Below are 11,001 nucleotides of genomic sequence, written 5' to 3'. Positions count from 1 at the left end.
GGTTCTAGAACGGGAGTTCTCATGCCTGATGACCCCCTCTGTCCAGGCTGCTCTCCACCCCACTGTTTACGTGGCTGACTGTTTCTCATCTTTCAGGCTTATGTATCTTTTCCTTGGAGAGGATCTCCTTGACACTCTGCCTATTTCCTATCAAGGTGCCGGGTTTATTACCTTCAGAACCCTCATCACAATCCGTAATTATAGGATTGTCTGTTTACTTGCTTCTACTCTATCCTCTCGATCTGTAAACTCTATGAGGGAAGAGGTCATACGCAGTACCTACTATGGTACCTGGCACATAGTAGGTGCAATCGATAAATAGTAGCTGCATGAACACGTTTTTTCTTAAGCGTCAATGAAAAAATAAATGTGGAAAATACCAACCGCCTTAACAACAGTCAGACTTAACTCATGCCACAGCCATAAGGGATTGGGGCAAATTCACAGGCACCCTGCAGGGTTTCCTATCTTCCTAGTAGGGTCAGGGTTCCCGTGTTTTCTGCATCTGGACACCGTGGACTTTTCCCTTAGCCGGGACCAAAATCTCAGGCGAAAATCTTCTGATTCTTCTGGTCTTTTCATTCAACCTTGACTTCTGAAGGTCACACCAATTTGTATGGACATTGTTGATCAACAAAGAATGGAACCTCCCTTCTTCCCAGAACTAAGTGCCCGGTATTCTTATTTTTGGAGGCTCCACCCACTCATTGTATCAAGCATACTGAGATGAGTTCATATCCCACATTTAATACAATTCTTTTGCTGTAAAATATATTAGAAAAGGTGGTTAGAATTTTGCTCTTAGAATTTTTGGCTATGACTGACATTTAATTTTTGATTGGCTATTATATTTTTAGGCAATCATTATGCATACTTGTAACACGAAACCTAACTCACAAACAGCTTCTGTCATGATTTTTTTTTCAAATGTTTATTTTTTTAATTTATTTTTATTTATTTTAGTTTTTGGCTGTGTTGGGTCTTCGTTTCTGTGCGAGGGCTTTCTCTAGTTGAAGCGAGCGGGGGCCCCTCTTCATCACGGTGCGCGGGCCTCTCACTGTCGCAGCCTCTCTTGTTGCGGAGCACAGGCTCCAGACACGCAGGCTCAGTAGTTGTGGCTCACGGGCCCAGTTGCCCCGCGGCATGTGGGATCTTCCCAGGCCAGGGCTCGAACCCCTGTCCCCTGTATTGGCAGGCAGATTCTCAACCACTGCGCCACCAGGGAAGCCCTGTCATGATATTTTTTATATAAAATCTAAAAAACTTGTTAGTATTATGTTACGTGTTGTGCACAGTTAATAAAGTGTTTATTAGAATATTAATTTTGCAGTTTTCTTTTGGAGTATGTATTTTTTTTCCTGATTTCGAACTTTTTATAAAAAATAAAAATTCATAGGCCCTATGCATTGGGGATATGATGTCTAATAGATAAAAACAACACTATTCTATTTTCCTCGTATTTGTAGCCTTCCTTTCTCTTAAGGACTTTTTGTGAACTCAGGGAAGCTTCCCTCCCCTCTACATGTAGAAAAATGGCCTGTTCCACTAAGACTTGTTTTAACAATAACTATGATAAATAGCAAGAAGTAACTTAAAAAGCTGTTCTCTTATAGAAATTGAACTACTATGTTAAATGCCATTACTGTGTTATTTATTTAATGAGGGAAGATGGTTGCATCTTTTTATAAAAGATGGATTTAGACAATAATTTAAAAATTATTATAAAAGACATGAATTTTTACAACAGTACAATGTATTTTCTTTTAGTGTTTTACATGTATACATACACAAATACATCTTCTAATCTTAATATACAATATACAATTTTGTATCCTATTTTTTCACTTATTTTAATATCATGATTAATGTCATTACATTTTATGTGAAATTACCATTTTTATTGGTTGCATTATAGTCTGCCATAGGGATCTACTGTAATACATTTCATTGCTCTGTCAATGTTGGAAATTTCTATTTCTGTTATGAAGGTATACATAATAAAGATATGATGATATTGGAGATTGACTCCTGTCCTCCACTCAGCTTCCTGTCTCCCAAGGGAGCGACTAAAGTCCTCTTCGTCTGCTTGGGGAGTGGAGGGGAAGGCAAAGCAGGCTGGGAAGTGGTCACCCTAGTGTTGGCTTTTTTATATACTGTCTTCCCTGTCCGATCTGCCCAAGTCAGGCCAACAAAATAACTGCCAACCAAGAGGAAGATTCCTGGAATTGCTGCCACTGTCCTGGAAGTGCCAGCCAGCTGCAGAAGCCAGAAGAATCACCATCATTTTCAAATGGGTGGACAACCCCTGCCAGCGGGTGCCAAACCACAGCCAGCTCAGGAGGCATTTGGACGGCACGGCCAGACCCTCAGAACTTCCGGATGGCAAGCTGTGTTGCATCATGTCAACACCTTCCCCCCGCAAAAGTAACTCATATGTCACAATTGAATTCTTGGATCCCATTTATTTGGCTGGCATTCTGGCTGAGTTTGACTGTATATGCACTTTAATAATGGTCTTCTAAAATAATACCATTTTTAATGGCAAGGCTCTGGATGACACTACAGAAGATCGAACGGCCTTGTCCCACATTTTGCTCTGATCTCTTCATAGAGCAATGGAAAGCATAACAGCTTCCGAACAGCACTAAGGAAGTTACTGAATTTATTTTCTCAAGGAAGAATTCTAATTGAATTATTAAATTGAGGAAGTATTTTTTTTTGATGAAAAGGGTAATAAAATAAAAATTCAGAGCATCCACCCTATTTCAACCTCCATTTCTGGTATTGCGTACCTTAGTTAACATAACACTTTCACCGTACTCTTCTAGGACAGTAAATAAACTTGATTACAGTAAAAGAAAGTATTTTTTTAAAAAAGTAACAACAAGCAGAAGCAAGTCAGTATTGGGAGGCTTTCAATCTTCCCAACATTTCTTTCCTGCTTCTTGGTGAACTTGGCTGCTGGAGCATTTCTGGCAGCTGTAATGGCCTTGGAAGCTGGATGAACAGCCCAACAGGCCAAATGCAAAGAGGTGGGAATGGCCTTCTCCTTGACTGACATGACCACATCCCCATCCTGAGATGGAACTTCCTTCCTCTTCTTTCTCTAGCCACGCCCCTCATCAAGACCATTGTCGATTGTTGATGGTTGGGGTGCTTCCACCCTTGATATATAAGCAGCCTGAATGAGATGCTGAACCAAAGACATGTGTATTGTTTTGTTATCACACAAACTCCAAAGGAAAACAGTGATCAAATTGCTAAGTTGTTAAATCCAAATGTGGCTAACCCTCAAGTTTAAATATTATGCCTAACCTAACCTAATTTCCCAATAAAGTATTTCTAAATGGACCCCTCCACACACAGTTCCTGGGTGTTGAATCTTGTAACTTTGATGTGAGAGATGAAAATTTCCTTTTCATTTATTCATCAAAAGTTTGCCATAGGTGCTATGGGAAAGGGAGTATGTTAGGTTCATTGGAAGCATACAGAGTGAGTATAACACAGACCCTGCCTTCAAAGAGTTTGTCTCCCAACAAGTCAGGAAATCACTTAAACTTCTCTAGATCTCCATTGTCTAATGTAGATAATCTGAGAACTGGGTTAGGTACTTTCTGAGGTCATTTCTGCAACTCTAGAACTCCTACACCACATACATCCTCTGCAGAGTACAAAGGTAGTGTGAAAGGTCATTGGCAAAAATCATCTCATGACCTATTCCTGAATGGCATTATCGTAAATGCCATTCAAAGTAAGTTAAATCACCCAAAATTCTGTCCCTTAACATGATTCTATTACAAACTCTGGTTTCTAAGAGAGTAAATCTTAAATGTTCTCACTGCACACTCACACACCCACCCACACACGGTAATTATGTGTGATGTACGTGTTAACTAAACTTAAGGTGGAAATCATATATATATATATATATACATCATCAAGTTGTTCACCTTAAACTTACCCCATGCTATATGTCACTTATATCTTAATAAGGTTGGAAAAATATTTCTGTCCTTTCAAAGCTACAGGTCTCCTCATTACTATCTGAAAATACCACGTGGATTTTCATCTCCATGCCGGCACCTCAGTCTGCCCCTAACAGGGATGACACTGTGCGCCCATCCAGACCTTGCGCCCTCCTAAGTGAAACCTCACCTGACAGTGCCCACACATATCCATCTTCCCTTCCTGTAGGTTCATTCAACACTTTGTCATCACTAAATTCAGCTTTTAAGCCTTCACAGCTAGCGTGTCGTCTTCCATTATTAATATACAGTTAAACCCAATAGAGCCGTCATAGAATAAAGTGCTATGGAAGCACTGAGGTGGACGGATTAATTTCAAGTAGGGGGACCAGTGAGAGCACCAGGGAAGAGATAATATTGGAGCACAATTTTTTTCATGGACAGGACCTGGTAACAGGGTTTATGTGGAGTGGTGGTGAGAGGCAATAATCAGTGATGATCCTAAGCTTTGAAGCCTGGGTCAATGAAAATTTGTTAAACGAATGAACTTGTGGTTGGAGTAACGCAGTGACATGAATGCCATTTTCAATATAATAGAAAAATGAACCAACACGTGAGATGAAGGACAATGTTGAACTTGGTTTTAGACAATTTTTAAGCTGTCTGTGGGCAATTGATGTAGAGATGTTCAACGAGGCACTTCTCTGAGGTCAGGGGAGAGTTTATGGGTCATCCACAAGTACTCTGCATTTCATCTTGTATGTATACAGTGCTGTATGATTTATAGAGTGCTTTTCAGAGCCATTGTCTACTGTTGATTTTGATTCTAACGAACATCCTATGAAGTAGGTAGGGCAGGATTATAATTACCAGGCCCAGAGTAGTCCCTAAAGTGACCTTTGTGTCTGATTACTCTATTATTTTATACATTTATTTATTTTTGGCTGCATTGGCTCTTCGTTGCTGCGTGTGGGCTTTCTCTAGTTGCTGGCGAGCGGGGGCTGCTCTTCGTTGAGGTTCTGCGGGCTTCTTATTGCAGTGGCTTCTCTTTGTTGCTGATCACAGGCTCTAGGCACGCGAGCTTCAGTAGTTGTGGTGCGCGGACCCTAGAGCACAGGCTCAGTAGTCGTGGCGCAAGGGCTTAGTTTCTCCAAAGCATGTGGGATCCTCCCAGACCAGGGCTTGAACACGTGTCCCCTGCATTGGCAGGCGGATTCTTAACCACTGCGCCACCAGAAGTACCCTGATTATTCTATTATTAACACAAAGAACCTGAGGCTCAGAGAGGTTCTCTGCTCAAATATGTGGGAGAACTGGGCAACCCCACCTCTTCTCACTGCAAATTCAGGTTGTTCTTTTTTTAAACCACTAAGAGTGGTGATGGTTGAGGCTGGGGGAGCAGATAACATTTGGGACAATAGTATGAAGCAAGAGAGAAAGAATAAGAGGATGTTGGGGCAACCCTTGTGTTTAAAAAACAGTCAAAGCAAAAAGGAGCAAATGAAGGTGACCACGTGACCTGTCACTTCCCACCCTTCGAGACTCATCAAGCTCCTTAAGGGATCAGGATCTGTCATGCTTTCTTTCCCTGAGAGAACCAAGCAGGTTAACTGGTACACAGTAGGACACCACTATACTTGAGGGGGAGTATTAATGACAATAGATATATAATGACTTGCCCAGTGGGCTGAACAGGGTTATGATTACTGGGGAAGATATAGGGACAACAGGTTTTTAGACATACTTGGAATGGCAGCTTCCTGAGGTGGTTCAGGTATTCCCAGCATTAAGAAGGGCTAAATTTAGGTGTACGTGTATGAAGACAGTGAAAAGGTTTCCGCGGAAGGTGAGTGAGATGAATTAAACGGATATAGGAAACATCGCGGAGGATTTGACATAGAAGGTGCAATTTGGGGCATGATTCTCCTGGCCAAACCAAGGGCTCTAAATGAGGAATCAGGGTCCCATCTAGGGAGGGCGTTAGTGGTGGTGGGAATGACAGCCCAGCGGCTTAGGTGGGAGTCTCCCTTCTGCATGCATGTGGGAAGGCCCAAGTTTAGGGTCCAAAAGGCCCCATGGTTAAAGGCACAAAAGGATTAATAAGTTCATTGCAGGGCTACTTTGGGAGGCGGCCAGCCATGTGCCCAGGTCCTTTCCCTCGGTGCTAGGGAAGCCCTGGTCTTCACGCAGCGTTTCACGTCTCACTAGCTCTCCTGATTCTTGGCACCGGTAAGCGGCGATGCCCCGAGCCTCCTTCCTTCGCCTGACCACCGTCTCTGGGGGCTCCTCTCCTCCGATCTCCCTACTCTCCCCATCCTTCCCTCTTTTCTCCTGAGCTGCAGAAGGGATACCTTGCGGGAGTCCTCACGCTCCCCGCGCCGCACGCCCACCCCGCGGCCTCCTGGGCCGGCGGGGAGCTGCCGCCCCGAGCTCGCCTGCGACCCGGGGGCGGCCAGGCCGCCGCAGAGCCGGAGCGCGAGGGCGCAGCTTAACGGTCCCGCGGCCGCGCCTCGCGCTCCGCGCCCCGCCCGGCGGCGCCGCAGCTGCTGCCCGCCCGCCCCCTGCGTCATGACGCCGGCGCCCAACGCGGAAGCCGCTCGCGGCGCGCCCGGTCCAGCCGCGGGCTGAGCTCGGAGCCGCGGCGGGCGCGGGAAGCGGGCCGGAGCGCGAGCCGAGCGCAGCCTCCCTCGCCAGCCGGGCAGAGCGGGCACCGCGGGCAGAGCGGGACAAGCGTGCCGGCGGCCGGAGCGGGGCACGGCGCGCCGGGGCCGCCGCCGGGGGTGATGCAGCTGCCTCCCCGGGCCGGCGTGTAGAGAGGGCGGGTCCCCGGCCTCGGGAGCGCGGCGGTGGAGGGGACAGAGGCGGCGGCCATGGCGACCCCCGGCAACCTGGGGTCCTCCGTCCTGGCGAGCAAGACCAAGACCAAGAAGAAGCACTTCGTAGCGCAGAAAGTGAAGCTCTTTCGGGCCAGCGATCCGCTGCTCAGCGTCCTGATGTGGGGGGTAAACCACTCGGTAAGGGCTCGGGCTGCGGTGCGCGGTCCCTTTCCTCGTCCTCGTCCTCCTTGTCGTCCTCCTCGTCGTCGTCCTCGTGCGCCGCCTCCTCCTCCCCCTCCGCCCCCTGCAGCTGCTGAGGGGCGGGGAGCCCGAGCGGGGCCCGGGCCCTACGGCTGTTTGCCCTCCGGGGCTGCCCGTTCGCCGCGGCGCCTCGGTGCCCCCAGCCCCGCGCCGCGCGCCCGCCCCTCGGGGCCGCCCAGGCGCCACTTGGACCCCCTAGGGACCTAGGGCCGGATGCAGGACGAGGGGGTCCCATTTGCAGTGGAGCCCTGCGGCGGGTACCAGTGTCGCCCCCGGTCCGTGCGTCCGCTTGCTGGCCGATCTGTCCCCTGCAGCCCGGGAACTGGGAAGTTTGTGCGGGGCACGACTCCTCCTGGGCTGTCACCCCAGCGGGGGCTGTTGGGGCGAGAGTCCCGGCGCTTTCTTCCTCTGCGGGGGCGGCGGGGGAGGCCGGGTCCTCCGCCGTCCGGCAGGTGTATCTGCCCGAGGCTGGGAGCCTATGAAGCCTCCCCGCACCAGGCACAGGGGTGAGAATACTGGAGATCGCGGAGCTTTGGGCAGCGGCTTAGTGCTTAGGTCCTTTTTTCCCTTTAAAGGCGATATTCTTGGACGCCAGGAATCTTTTTGGCAAAGATAAAGCCAATGTAAATATGGCTCTGGTGTTTAGCATCTTCCTCTGCTCCTCTCCCGCATAGCCCTGCCGCTGTGCCCGCTGAAGAGCTGCCTGGCGGGGAGTCTTGCTCCCCAGACCTCCTCCCCCACCTTGGGGAGCCAGGCCGAAGTCGCCGACTGCGGAAGGGCGGCCTGGGGATGACAGCGGGAGGGGGTCTCGGCGGGCGCGGTGGACGGCTGTATTGAGTTGACTGCACCCGTTTGGGGGGGTTTGTTTCAGAGGTTGGAGGAGACGGCTTGGAAAGGTTAGCGTAGCCCGCTAGCCCGAGGTCCTGGAGATGCGCCGCTGCGGGCTATGCGGACTGCGGTCTGAGGGTCCGAAATAGTTTCCTGCTGATCTTCCAGCGAGAAACTCTTGCAGTTTTAATCTTCTTGGGATCAGGAAATCTGATAGGAGCTGTTGGCTGAGCCATGAAAGTTTAAATGAGCCTGTGAATTTTGACCATGACCTTACCCACTGCAGTCGGTTAGCTTCTGAGGAGAAGTGTACGCTTGCCTTCCGTACTTTTGATTTCGATGGATGTCTGTGGGCCCTTTTCAGCATAATAGAAATGACAGAAAACCATGTTGGATTTCGAAAGAACATTCTCGGTGTAGTGAAGAAGTTGGTTGAAATGGCTCAGAAGCATCGTATTTGTATTTTTCTTTCCCAGGCTGAGCTGGGGAAAAGGTGAAACTGTATCAGGATTGATCGATTGTGCTTGCAAGCAGTGACTGTTTTTAAGAAGGTTGAGACTTGATTATTCCTATCAGCCTAATGCCTGATCGCCTGGAGTTCATTTTAACTTCCTGATAACTTCTTGAGCAATTAGGAATGCAAGCTTTTGCAACAGTGGACACTACTGCATCAAAAACCCCCTACGTTTTATTAAAGTAAACAAAGTGTTATTTTTCCTGTGTAATAAGTGTACAGTTTAGAGTTATGTTCTAAATTTAAGTTTTTTTATTATGTTGCTGTTAGTTGCTTTTTAAAAAAATAATATTGTTCTGTATGTGTGGGTGCTTTTATCTCCTTTGAAGTTCTGGTGTTTTGGTCAGGAGAGTGTTTGTGTCTGAGCGTTTAATCTAGTAAAGTAGTGATGATAATATGCCTCTGAAAGGGTGTGCTGTCTGGGAATTAGTCCCAACTCCAGTTTACTTTAGAAAACCTTGTAATTGTGTGGTGTTTTACTGTACCCACTTCTGTTGCTACTTTATACTTTTGAATTGCTACATTTGTTTTAGAGTTTCTTGCTAATTGGAAATATTTTGAAACTACTTAAAGCTTATTAAAATAATGTGATTTGTAGATAGTGCATTTTCTTTTGCTTTCAAGAGAAGTTAGCAAGTCTAAGTGTAGTCATCCAGAGGAGTCATTTCCATAGTATGCAGTATAACCATGTTATTCATTCAACAAATATATATCAGGCACATTGTGCTAGCCTCTGTGCAAAAGATTGCTAAAAATGCCCCTCACATTTTTGTCCAAATATTTTTATTTTTAGGGCTCGAGTTGACATAAGAAAGGTCTGTTTCACAGGCTTCTTTTTAAAAATGTTTATTTTCTTTCTTTCTTTTTTTTTTTTAAAGAAAGGACGGGTATATAAAGATGAGATCTACACTCAGATGCCATGTGTTTCTGGTTGATTTCATTTTAGGTAGCAAAGTCTTAGATAAATGTTTTCATATGACCTTGTATGCACCAAAGTCTACAGTATAATATGAAAATAAATTTGTCGGTTGTATTGTGTATGAATGGAGACATTTGAGAAAGCCTAGTAGAGCAGGAAGAGATCATTCAAATCAGTCCTTCCCTACATTTCTAATGTGATCAGGATAAATGGGAAAAGATGTCATGAACATAGCAATTTCTTGCTTTTAAAATTCATGTGCATTTGTCTTAAGGACATTTAGAAATAACCATATATTTGGAGCACTAAAGGGGAACCATAGTCATCTACTACATGGAGGATCCTTTAAGCATTTTATCTACACACCATAGTAAAATGCTCATTGGATCCATGTTCTAATTCTTTCTCTAATGCTGTTGACCTTGGGCCTGTTAACTATTTTTGTATCGATATTTGTATCTGTGAGTTAAGGTGACTGGAATGGATGATTTCCAACTTTTTTTCTAACTTCAAGATTCGACTCCTTTTACAGTCGAGTAGGTTCCTACCATTAAGTTAGGAGCCCCAGACTAGGAAGAATAATAGTGTATAACAAAAGTTGCATCGCTATTATAACCTTGCAAATGCAGCCACACTCAGGGAATTTTCAAGGCCATGGTTGGGGCAAGGAAATCTGTGGTGATTGCAAGAGATGTGTGAACTAAGAGTTTGTGGGATAGATTGTAGTCGGACTGCGTTGCAGTCTATTAAGTCCAAGTCTATTTGATTGAAATATAGAAACTTGCAGTTAAGGTGGAAAATTTCAAGTCCATTGTGGTGGTAATTCTCAATGACAAGAATAAGCTTGACTTTGTGTGGTTAATTCGATATGTTACTGCTTTCTGACTTAGACTACCCATCAGTGAATGGATCACTGCCAATTTTTATTTTAAGTATTTTAAGCGGAGAATATAATTGAATACATAAAGGAAAAGATGACTTGAGGCAATTTTGTCTTGTTACATTTGGAATTAAACTAAAAACGATCAGGGAGTTAGCTTCTTACAATTATATTTTAATAGTGTGTGGAGCATGCATGTAGAATGTTAGGAGTCAAGCCTTGTTTTAAATAGATATTCTAAAAGATTTTTATGCGGAGTGAAATGAGGGCCTTTTAGAAATGAGTATTTAAAAGCCTATTTCAATATCTAAAGGAAGACCTTTGCATAGAAAAAATTGAAAGGGCATAAAACTTGTTTAAAACAAACGTAGTGTTTCGAAGTAACCAACATTAGTGTTCCTTTTTTTGGTTGCAAGCTGTGGAAATGTGGATGAGCAGAGGCAAAATCTGTAAATATTAGGAGGGTTTTGGAGGTCACGGTGGAAGGACAAATTGGTAAGCAGACCAGGAGAGCGGGGCTGGGGCTGGGCTTTGGCAATAATTGGAACCAGGTGCTTGGGTGTCGTTGGGTGCGTTTGGCTATATTCTTGCTCATTGCTGTCCGGTTTCCTCCACAGGGCAGGGAACTAATACTTCCTGAATTTCACATTTTGTAATTTCCACCCCCCAAAAGGGTCTTTCTGTCTCCGATTCAGTTATAAAAGTCCAATGGAAGGATTCTGACTGGTTTGGCTTCCATCATTTGTGGCATTTCCCTAGACCAAGCCGCTGAGAAAAGGTGGCAGCTCTTGCCCATTGGAGTTGGGGAAGAACAGTTC

At 45.5% G+C, this 11,001-nt stretch overlaps 1 protein-coding gene across 1 annotated transcript in view; it reads left to right on the top strand.

Annotated features, from left to right (window-relative positions):
• The first annotated feature begins 6,589 nt into the window (after window positions 1–6,589).
• The window catches only part of PIP4K2A (phosphatidylinositol-5-phosphate 4-kinase type 2 alpha), a 178,019-nt gene continuing 173,607 nt past the window's right edge, over window positions 6,590–11,001 (top strand). The window contains exon 1 of the mRNA XM_060006209.1: window positions 6,590–6,979. Within this exon, the coding sequence (XP_059862192.1) occupies window positions 6,836–6,979 (144 nt within the window). The 5' untranslated portion in view covers window positions 6,590–6,835. The remainder of the gene's footprint in view (window positions 6,980–11,001) is intronic.

The sequence above is a fragment of the Delphinus delphis genome, chromosome 2 (assembly GCF_949987515.2).
Source record: "Delphinus delphis chromosome 2, mDelDel1.2, whole genome shotgun sequence".
Lineage (NCBI taxonomy): Eukaryota > Metazoa > Chordata > Mammalia > Artiodactyla > Delphinidae > Delphinus > Delphinus delphis.
The sequence above is the reverse complement of the archived record's forward strand: the minus strand, read 5'-3'. Positions and strand labels throughout refer to the sequence as shown.